At 38.2% G+C, this 11703-nt stretch overlaps 1 protein-coding gene across 1 annotated transcript; it reads right to left on the reverse strand.

The window, feature by feature from the left end:
• Window positions 1-1575: 1575 nt before the first annotated feature.
• Window positions 1576-4471, reverse strand: LOC110054757 (uncharacterized). The gene has a single exon (XM_020761112.2). It carries the CDS (start codon window positions 4059-4061, stop codon window positions 3369-3371), a length of 693 nt encoding a protein of 230 aa, XP_020616771.1. The 5' UTR covers window positions 4062-4471; the 3' UTR covers window positions 1576-3368.
• Between the last annotated feature and the right edge of the window lie 7232 nt (window positions 4472-11703).

Consider the following 11703-nt stretch of genomic DNA (forward strand, 5'->3'; position numbering starts at 1 on the left):
TCTTAGAAACGATATAAAAACTAGTTCGTCCTGTGTGATCGTCCGGGTGAGGATAGTTCTGTAAAGAACTGTTGATGGAAATATATTTCGCTCTTGGAGGCTCATAAGTCGTCCTCCGTATTAAATATAGAACTGCCGCAATTTCAGTCTAAATCGTTTCTAAGGTTTGTTTTAGGTGCTTTTACGCATAAATCTGTCTAGGCGTGGTAACTTTATTAATTATTTCGATCGCACATGGCATGAAAAGAACGAGAGAATCGATCTTTGCACGATACGCGGAAAACAGCCACAAATATTGCAAATGAGACTGATTTTAAAGAACGCTTTTAAGAACTGGCTGTAGAACGGCAGAGAAGTACAAGGATAGCACACAGTCTGAGATCGATTCAGAGAAGTTTACAATGTTTGAAATGAAACAAATCAGCGATTTGTAATGTGCGAATTTAATGATCGCCCCTGAGGCCTTTTTTACAGCGCTCACATTTTAAACACGGTTGCCAGGACGCGATATATTTTTCTTTTAAAGTTTTGTTTTTGTTTTTGGTATTACATTAGTTTGAGTTTTCTCGTGGACTTGAAACGCCAAATTAAACACGCTCATTTCACAATTTCTTTTGTTTAGTTATGTCACTGGATGACTGCTAGGTTTCAAATGGAAATGTAAACGCAAAAGACCAAACAATCTTCTATTGTCTGGAGTTATCCTTTATTGTCGGCGACGCACTCAAGTGAACAATAATCCAAATTGATATGCTTTGCGGTATGGTACAACGAGCTTTTTTTCTTAGCTTGAAGTTAAACGGGAAGGTGCTTGCCTACTTCCTTGGCCTTGATATTTCGTCTCGGTCAATCGTTTTCAGTCACGAATGTAAGAGCGGGAAAACGTATTGCGCAGCTTTCTGCTCAAAATCACTTGCACAGATGACGTCAAAATGTAGTAAAGACAAAAAATTGGCACATGAGCCGAGTGTGTCACTGATGTTCTTACCACATTTTGACAGTCTATAACTGAACAAACGCACGGAAACATGGAATTTATTTGTTTTTACTCAATAAAGAAACAAATAAAACTTTCTAATGAAGTCATCTCTACGTCTCCAATGGGTCACAATTGAGAACCAATCAGAATGTGAGAATAATACATATTATATAGTCATGGATAAATTTATAGCAGGCATCATTTTAATTCAAAACTCACCGTCGACTTTATCAGATCATAGAACAAAACAATTTTTTTCCTTCATTTGCGGGCAAAGGTAAATTAAGGTTGGCGTCTCCGAATGCATGGTTGGTTGAACAATTATCGAACAATTTTTGGGACAAAAAAAAAGTAATTACTGCAATAACGGCGCTGCAGTTGCAAAGCGGAGTTCCACTGTAATTCAGAACTAAATTTTTTAACATACCATTAACTTTCACTTCTAATCCTAATCTCTGAGCTTATACAACTTCGTAACGGCTTTTAGATGGGCTTATAAACGGATCGAAACGATGGAGCATGTATCCGATGGGGCTTACATCCGAGGGGGCTTACAACCGGAAAAAATACCGTTTCGGAACGAGCTATAGCTGCACATGTTGATTGAAATAGTTTTTTAATTTGGTTTAAAACATCCTAATAACACGGATTCAAAACAAGGAAAACAAGAGGGGGCTTATATCCGAGGGGACTTATAACCGCGGATGTATTTTTTGATTTACGGATAGATGGGCCTGAAATAAGCGGCAGTTTACGGTAGATCGCTACATGTTAACACTAAAACACAAAGCACAAAACGACGGAATTCAGTAGTTAAATTAAACCAGTTATGAATGACCAACAGAGATGATGGATTTAATCATTTTGATCATGACATGGAACACGTTGTCACTCTAACACGCGTCTATCTAAACCAAACTTGATTTTGTGGAGAAAAAAACTGGTAACGATTTTGTCTAGTTCCTTTCTAATCTTATCTAATTCTCCTTTTCATAGAACTTTCAAATACTTCGCTTTTTAATTTTTTATAGCGTTTTTAGAAGTATCATATATAAGTTTAATTGACATGTTTACGTTTATCCTGCAGGAAAGCCTATGAAATATGCTTTCAAGCTTTCTTAAGTACCCTTACAAAAACATCACGTGTAAATTAGATATGCTTATTAGAGGCGATTACATTGACACGCATGCTGGAGTAATGCTGTTGGAAAAGACCATTCTTTTAACTGCACTTAAAGATGTCAATAACCACAATGGCAACTTGGTTTTAAATAATAATTGCGGTAAGAAAAAGCAAGCGATAGGTGCACTTAACAGTTTTCTGCCATTGTGGGAAAAGCACCGTAAACGGCTTAGAATTGTGTTGACACAATGGATTAAGCTTTTGATTTTATTCAAGTACAGTGAAGTGCTAAGTGCGAGTTGTTTGAGTGATCCTTGAATAATTTCTCCTTAACATAATATGTCAGGTGATGAGAATAAAGATATTAATCAATTAAATTAAGCATTTGGAGATTTTTGCGCTTGATCATGGGAGCAACTCGCTAAAAGCTTAGATTTATCTATCGTCAATTAATGTGGAACCCCACGTAGAATATAACTATAGTGTCTTAAACATATTACGGGGCTTTTCGTCATTGTTTTTTTGAGTTTTTTCCCCCGCAGAAAAGTCCGAGGTTTTAGGCGAAGTAAAATAATGTTCAGCATTATTTCAAACTTTTGTGTCATCTTACTGGCATTGTAAAGAGAACCACGCATATGAAATGTTTCATTCATCCCTTCGTTATTAATTAAACAATTACTTTAATTGTTTTATTTATCAATATAGATGCCAGTTTTAACTGGTTTTTTTTTACATAATATGCAAAGCCACTCAACAAAACGAACAGCCAAGCGCCGTGTTCTTCGATTACGGTTTCAGTTTAAAGACGGTATATTTTCGCCACTACATTTAAAATTTAGGACAAAATAATGTCATAAAAATATACAATGTCATGGATTAAGTTCCAATGAATTAGATACGATGTATATGTGCGTAAAAGGGGTCTTATAGGTGAACTTCTAGATATACTAATTCAGTGAACTTAATTAACCAGCGGTTTTAGTCAAAGAAGTAGTTACTTAGCAACAAGACGATTTCTTCTGGCGTCAGCAAGATGACGTCACTAGCGCCTTTCGCGAAGACTCGCGAGTGTTCGCGGTGTGTTTTTGATTGAGAAAAAAGAAGCAAAAACACACCTTATGTTTTGTGAAGATGAGCAATAATAAAAAGCATTCTTGTTTACCAGAACAGACTCGACCATCTCTGGTTTAATTCAAAACAGTTATTTAATTAAACACGTATGCAAACTATAGACAGTCATTAGGTAAACATAAGAATTTCGTCCCTTTAAATGCGGTTTGTGTTATTTCCAGATAGAATCTCTAGCCTTTGAGCTACGGAAAACCCGTTTACAACGGGATCACCTGCAATCCCGCGGGATCTCGACTTTCTTCCTCGGCTTGGGCTGTCGTTACTTCGCGAATCTTCGCTCAGAGTGTCGGAAAGCGATCGGATGTAATTACAAGCGATCCGGAGGATCTCCAGCTTTGTGACCCGCCGTTTACTCTGCGGCACGGGTAGACATTTTTTTAGGCTTTCTAACGCTCTATTCAGCGATCTCATTCTTCTTCTCTCGCGGTCGTTCGCACGAAGGCGCCGCATTTTTTTCAATGGCTGTCCGCGGCCTTGCCTCGTGCAGCCGTCAATTTGTGGTGCTTCCGAGCGTCGTGTATCATCCAAGGTGTTACTCGACAAACAGAGTTCGTCCAATACTTCTAACCCAGTTGTTGTTCCGTTTTGGAGCATATCACTTGAAGTCTGGCCTTCCGGTATTTTCTCGTACGGGTATGCGGATAATTCGTGGTATCGCATAGTGTTGGCTGTCGAAGGGTAATCGACCTCCCTGTATTTGACAAGCGAGTTCAATTGCTGCTCGGTAAGGCCAAACCCGGAACGGTTCTCCGGAGTCAAGGCGTCCACCGTAAACGCGTTGTCAAAAGCCGCTTCACTGTAAAAACCACCGTGAAAGATATCTTCCATTTTAGTCTGAAATAAAGAGAACGATTTCAACAGATAATAAATCAGTCAGAGCAGACGAAAAAAAGACGAAATATCTAGATGTGAACCTTGTGCTAGATACGGATTCGATAAGGAAATTATATGGTGATGCAAAGGGAAAAAAAGCACCATTACTGACCTGTGTGTCGCACCGGTGCTCGGCGATGTGTTGTTGTCAAATGAGCAAGATTTTAATCTCGTGTGGTTCTTTTATCGGTGTGCACTCCAGCCTGTGTTACACAGTTTTACAAAAGAGTGACAGAATAAAGTACAAAACCAATTAGCCAAACCTTTGCATAAACCGACCGCCATGCTATGTTTGTCACACCGGCAAATTACATAATAAATTTGGTCTGTTGACGGGATTCCTCACAAGGTAAGAAGAAAAGACTTGTCAAAACAAACAGAGGCACGATTTTTCATCTCTTAATATCCTTCAATTCCTTTATTAACTACGAGGCAAGCCAGGCCTGTTTTCAGGAAACCTATCAATCGAATATTGGGCACCTCAGTCGCATTGAAATTCTTTTTTTTTTTTACAAAAAGTAATTGAACACAAAAGAACAAATTTCTTCCAAAAGAAAAACAAAACTGAACACGCTACTGATATTTGTACTTAACGTTCGCAAAGATTCTTTTTTTAAGTGGTTCAGGTAGTCAGGACTAAACATGGTACTCTCAAAGCGAGATTCAAACAAACTCACGCGAATTATTTGTATCTAATGAACAGAAAACTTAGAGTAGCAATGATTTTCACGTACAGTACGCATGCGCGAAGATTCAAGTTTTCTCCTCGCATAGCAGAATTACCCGCGAAAAAAACACCTTTTTCGAAGTGAACACTTTGAATTTGAACTTTCGTGCATAAAATTCAAACCCTTTCGCGGCTTCCGAGCAGAATTTAGCCACATGTCTTTGTCAATAGCTGGCCGAGAATCTAATTTGCATTTCGCCGAATATTTAAATTTACAAGGAAAGGCGAAGAAAAGTGTTGGTGTTGTGTCAAGACTTGAAGCACACGTTTCTCTTTCTTGTTAAATTAAAGAAACGCGCTGAAGTTAATTTTACTACGGGTTATTATGTATTTTAACACATTTTTCAATGACTAACACACTTCGATTAATGAATGTAGTGTCAAGATTACTTATTAAAATAACAAAACTGAACGAAAGTAGGTTAGAGAGAAAAAGCACTGTAATCCATTGTGACTTGAAAAAACTGCTATAGTCCGACATTTTAATCGCCTTACTTTCACTTTCAAGCCGTTTTTCCGTAAAGAACCTCTTATCTTGTGCGATCTAAGCGGTCCAATATTGCAGTGGTGGCGAAAATCAGGCTGAATTTGCTAATCACAAACCGTGCGGCGTGTACAAGGTTGCACGCTTCTATCGAGCTGAAATTTCCAACTTGCTATCGCAACATGTTTTGTGAAAAAGAGCCTTTTGTTTAACCCTAACAAAAGGTGCATGTCTAGATTCCCAAATGGTGAATAATTGATATTTTCAGGCGATTAGAGCTTTAGCATCTTCGCTTTTATCTCGCAACACAAAACCGGTTGGGGTGGAGGCTCCACTCAATTGTCTGTGCACGTTTACCCCATATTCACTGTGTAATAAACATTGTCATTGGGATGTGCATGGAATCTAGTCAACAATGCCTGGCAATTAATAAGCCTCGACAAATCTGTTCATTTCTTAGGTAACCTAACTATAATGACACAAGCCACAATGCTACCACGTGTGAACCTCTCTAAGCATCTTTAGACTTTAGGCTCCAGTCACAAGCTCTTTGGCTCTCCTATCATTAAACTGTTCCTTAATCCATAGATAACGCTTACGTACTGTGCTTTGATACGCAAGGTCCTTGTTGTTTATCCCTCTTTTATTCAAGAAAATAGTCAAGAATAGAAGGAGAGGCTAAGGGGCGATTTTTCCTCGTGGTTTTGCCACGAAATCATGTTCGGGCAAAAAAAAAAAATGATTACAGTGGTGTGGAGAATGTGCAATATGTTCTGTTCTCATTTTCACTCTAGAATGATAGTCAGCAGATGAAGAGAAAATCGCATCTTCTAACGTTATTGCACGTTAGTTTGACATAAGCCCCCTCAAGAAGGCCATAAATCAACGTATTTACTAGCGTCAAATATCTAATTACCCATTTGAAATCGTTTTCCTCTACGATAAAAGCCTGAAAACCTTATCAAAAGCGTTTCGTCTCCAAACAAAGACACACGCCCGCAAAATTAGTCGAGTTTTTGGAGATATTTATCGACACATGTGCAAGTAGGGAAAACCAAACATAGCAACCAACACAGCTTACAATACCCAGCCTCCAGGCTGCTGTAATTTTTTTCTTAAAACGTCATCGAAACTCATTTTTCTTTGAATAAGTGGATCATACCCCGTGAGAATGTGACGTGTGTTCCATCAAGTGCAACGCACGTGCACTGGGAAATGTATTTTGACTTGACAAACAGATAAAAATCATGTAACAAAAGAGGACATCACCCCACATCTCATCTCATCACCCCACACAGCCCTTGCATATAGTGACGGTTTCAATGGTAGACTTTCTCCCGACGTTTTTCATTCCCAAAATTGATCGGCCTCTAATTTCCCCTTACAAAACCCTCACATTATCAAGCAGACGAGTGACGAGAACAACGGAAGTCATCAAAACAGGGTACTTTGTGGAGGTGTCTCTACTTCTCAAGACTAAAAAAACAAACTGACAAAAAAAAATCGAACAAAAAAAAATATAACCCTCCGGCGAGCTGACCTTAAAGAAATATGGGGCAATTAGTCTGGCGAATCAATATTTTAATCTCGATCCTCGGTTTAAAATGTGCCCTTTTGGTTACAGCGAGCAACATACTGTATTATTTGGGTACGAGCACGAGAACAAGTACGTACGAAAGAGACTTTCAATTTTATTTTCGTTGCAGGCTTCACATTATCACGTCACGTACCCATTCCATCCCATGAGCTACCCTCTCTACCTAAAACCAGCATAAAGAACGAGGGCCCTGGAAACTACTGTTTGGAACATCAAAAATCTTACTTGTTCTCTATCATCATGTTACGCGTGACTCCAATCTTAAGGGCCTTAATGTTTAGCAATTCTACGAGTTAGTGTTCTCTAATAGAGGTTATAGTCATCGAGGCATGTATTGACTATTCGCTCTTAATTACAAGACAAGAGCGAGTAGTTCCACTGTTTTAGTAAGCACCATAAGGAAAGGGAATGCAGTGAATGATTTTACCCGAGTCGGTTCGTAGGGGTGTGGAGGGCGGTGACGCCCAGTTAAGTAATTCCTGAACTTATGTCACACCAAAATACGTCAAATTTCATTCGCATTTTCAAATCTGGTACCTCAATTAACACCCTTTTGACACGTCACTGTTTAACGGCCTAAATAAATCACGCTTTCTCGTATCAACAGACATGTCTTCTCTAGCTACATAGACGATACACAATTCGTAGTTTCAGTAAATCTCCTGCTCAAATTCAGATCAGAAATGACAAATTCTCCCCCAAAAAATGCTCAAACCCCACAACCTTTAGAGTAGCTCACTCTTCTAGCTTAAAAGGGGAGTGCCCCCTCCCCCGGTGTGTTTCTTTTTCATGAACAGCCAGCATGCTATAATGGTATATCCGCAAATGGTTAACGATTATACATCCAATCAAACTTGCGAATTTAAAGTAGAGCACTAAAAGATTCTAGTAGATTAATTTGTCGTGACAATCAACTGGTTTAAGCTCATATAACATTAAGAGGGCTGGGAGGTGGGAGGGGAGGGGCTTTCCTTGGATAGAAAAAATCTTTGTACAAAATAAATGCAATGTAAATTAGAAGCTACTGAGGATAAAGACAAACCTCATTTAGCCTGGGGATATTGTCTTGATTTTACGCTGAATTATCAGAACTGAAATTTACAGGAATATACCGAAATAATCAAGGAGAATTTTAATGTTTCAAGCTTTGGATTAAATATTGATATTCAACATCTTATCTTGTTTGTTTTGAATGCAAATAATGATATCATAGTTGAACAATTTTAACCTGTAGCTATGTATCTCATTTTATTTTACCCAAATTCATGTTAGTTATCACCTCATCCTGTAAGACTTATTTTCAAAACCTTGGTCGAGTTTCCACTTAACAACCGTTTTAAAAGAAACATAACAAACCACGGAAAATGCACCGTATTGACCAATAACAGACTGAAATTCTTGCCTCTTATGTACTCCTACCCAGTAATGTCTGCGTTGGAGAGAGAGACCTGGGTACGTACCATTGCAAACTTATTCGTAGTTGCTGCGGAGCGAGCGTAGCGAGCGAGCAGCAACATAATCAGGATTTAAGAAGAATATATAGAAGGGGGTACGAATTCTCGAATTCATCACTTTTTACCAGAATGCATTGCAGTTAACCAGACTGCACTGCGCCACTTTTACAGGAGTGCATTGCGCCACGAACAACACGAGGATGTCATACTCGTCGAGCCGTCGTCCTTTTTCGCGTGGATTCCACTGAGAAAGTTTGCTCTGATTTACCTGTAAAGCGATGTGAAGGAGATCGTGCTTGACTTTCACAACTCTTGCTATGCAGTATGTGAAAGTTTGTAAATCTGGACGATTAATTGTGACATCTTAATCTTAGTATGTCATTTCTTAGCGGCAGTCTCGCCTCCTTCGCCGAATTCTTAAATGAAGAGAAATCGTCGTTACTAAAGCCTGTAGAATAATTAAAACAAACGAAAACCGTGGAACACGCTGATTTCACAAATGCTGCAATCTATTCCTTTTCATCGAAACATGAATTTAAGCTAAAGCTTGAGCATTTTCACACATCGCGATGAACACGTTCTCGACACAGTCTGTCAAGTCCTAGAGATATTTAATGCGTACCAGTACAGAAGTTATAAGTTAGATTTCTGCTCCTACAATTTCCACATCTTTCGATTTTCGCGATCTGGTAAAGGGGAGGCTGATGTGTATCGTTTTATGTCCAAACATACTTCAGATCACAATGTGCTTTTTTGTCTCGATCCTTTGTCACACCTCGCCATCGATGCGTCATCATGCATGAAGTTGATGTATACAAAGACAGATTTTAAGTGACACCACGATTTGACACTACTTTGAGAAATAACAGTTAATTTAAGTCTTGAAACGCGCAGATAGATGAATCACGGCGTTAAATATGTCACTATCAACAGAATGTGCCGCAGCATTACTATCTTTTAGATACCCTAGTTGTATAAATAGTGAAAATTCGTAATAAAAGGTTTACCTGCAGCTGTCAAACGATCAGTTTGTCGGCTTTTATACATGATCTCTTATTTATAATTATAGCGAGTAAAATTGTCAATCGAATGTTTTACAAACGAATGGCCCATTTCTGATGGTTCGTTAGTTTTTTTGGTTTTTTTTTTTTAGCTCTCTCTGTTACCATTCAATCGAGCTCGTATTTACCACCGAAATTAAAATACCTCAAAACTATGGAGGAAAAAAACACTTTTTAGAGCAATGTGATACGCAACTCCCAGGTGAGTGACTACTCGCTACACTTATTGCTTTGTTTATCTAAACAACGAAACGTATAGCTTAAGTTATTATCTTTTCAACTTTAATGGTTGAACGAGATTTCGCTGTTTCTGTCGAAGAGATACAACTAAGATGTTCAACAACTCATAGTTTCGTTGCATAAATGTCACTGGGAAAATTAGCATCAATTATTTAGTTTTCCATGTTAATTTTTTCCCTTGAAAGACGGAAAAATTGATACCATATATTTTAGTCTCACCTTTCTTTGAAAACTGTTCTCCGGACCCTATGATAGCATGGTTTCAAGAACGTTTTCTCCTAACCTTTGTTTTCAAGCATGATTGTGTTCATGCCATGTGCAAAGATTCCACAACCCGTTTAAATGCAATTTACTTCCCATATCCCGGATAAAACGTATGGAAAGGAAACCGGATTAAATGCTATTTGGTTTCGAGAAGTTTAGTTCAATAAAAATTAGGGTTTTACGGATAAGTCGAAAACGTCAATGAGTTACCGTGCAATTCAATTATTTTTATAAACCACCCTGTATTCGATTGTGAGCTCGAGATTTCTATGAGGTAATAGTTGATTTAGCCTTCGTCCTCATCAACTATCACCTCATAGAATCTCTTTATTTTACTTACAGTGTTTTCTGAAAGAAATTAACAGCATTTTCTGTTTTCTATTTCTTAAGCACTCAAGATCTCTTCAGACCCATGTAGTGCTTGATATTGACAAAACGTGATGCCACGAAGTCGGGATATTGGCTAAATACTTGCTATTATCATGTTATATTCGCCTCGGTCTATAACACCGCTATTACCAATATTTTACTAAATGCAACACCTTGCGAACGACCATCTGAGCACCTTTCAGCTAAAAGCACGAAATACGGGTGTTAGCAATTCTAGAAATGTTTTTTTTTTTTTTTGTTACTTAACTACAGTAGGAATTAAAAACAACCTTAAGGTTCCATCCATGCAATTTGCTGTAAACTTTTAAAGACTTTTTCTGTATACTTTTTCTCTTTTCAAAGACAAATGTATGGTTAGTAGACATTTCGAAATACAATTGATGACAAAAAGAAGCGAGTGCAAACTACAACGTTTCGAAGTCATCTTAATTGGCTCCGTTATTATCAAGAAGAGAAAATTAACATCTCGACTGTTACTTTCTTTTCTCTATTTGATAACAAATGTACGGGAAAGTGGAAATGCAAATATAATCTTTTAAAACTTAACCAAATGGAATCTATTTCAGCGGAGTCTGCGAAGTATCATGTGTCACGTGTAAAACAGTGGAAACCCCCTAACAAGACACCTGCTTATAAGTGTACCTTGTTATTATGGAATGATTTCGTGGCCCCTAAATACATTTCCTCTTAATTTGATACTCATCAACCCTTTAACGAGGATCTGGAGGTGGGTGTTTAAATCTCAGTTAGCGATTAAATGTTTGGCCATTCGGCTCAGCCGTCATTAAAATTTCGGCTCACTACACTGCTATCAGGAATTAGCTTTGTAGAACTCAGATCTCAGCAATCAGTTAAAAAATGCTTAAATTCTCAGCTGACGGTGAAAATTTTGACCAATTATCAACTCTGAGAGTTAAGCCCCATTCACACCGGCCCTACGGACAGCGGACACTTTTTCCTCAGCAGAATTCCTCATGCATACTTGACCTCGTAAATATAGACATTAAACAGTGTTAGGCGAGAATAGCTAAGACCATTCTCTGCCCAGCGCGTCTCACTGTTTGTCAGGGGCGGTTAATGGCTGACTCAACTACTTGCAGTCGAAATTGTAGAACTTATTACCCGCCAATGATACAAGTTCAGTCAGTTTGGCTGCCCAATAGACCTCTTTAGCTTGGGCAGTTTGTTTTCCCATTGTAGACCACGTGATATTCTCTAGAGAATTTTTCTTTTATCCATCTTAAAATTATTCATTCATATACATGCGACTATTGAAAAACTTGAAAGCAAAAATTCTCAAGAGTATCATCACGTGGTCTGTAATGGGAAAACAAACCGCCAAGCAAAAGAGGTCTATAAGGTTAAACTGCGTTCGAATCA

Source organism: Orbicella faveolata, unplaced genomic scaffold (assembly GCF_042242905.1).
Source record: "Orbicella faveolata isolate gen_17 unplaced genomic scaffold, um_ofav_v1 contig_34, whole genome shotgun sequence".
Lineage (NCBI taxonomy): Eukaryota > Metazoa > Cnidaria > Anthozoa > Scleractinia > Merulinidae > Orbicella > Orbicella faveolata.

Bases quoted from the DNA above. Each gene is read 5' to 3' on its own strand.
- LOC110054757 (XM_020761112.2), bottom strand. From the start codon at position 4,061: ATGGAAGATATCTTTCACGGTGGTTTTTACAGTGAAGCGGCTTTTGAC.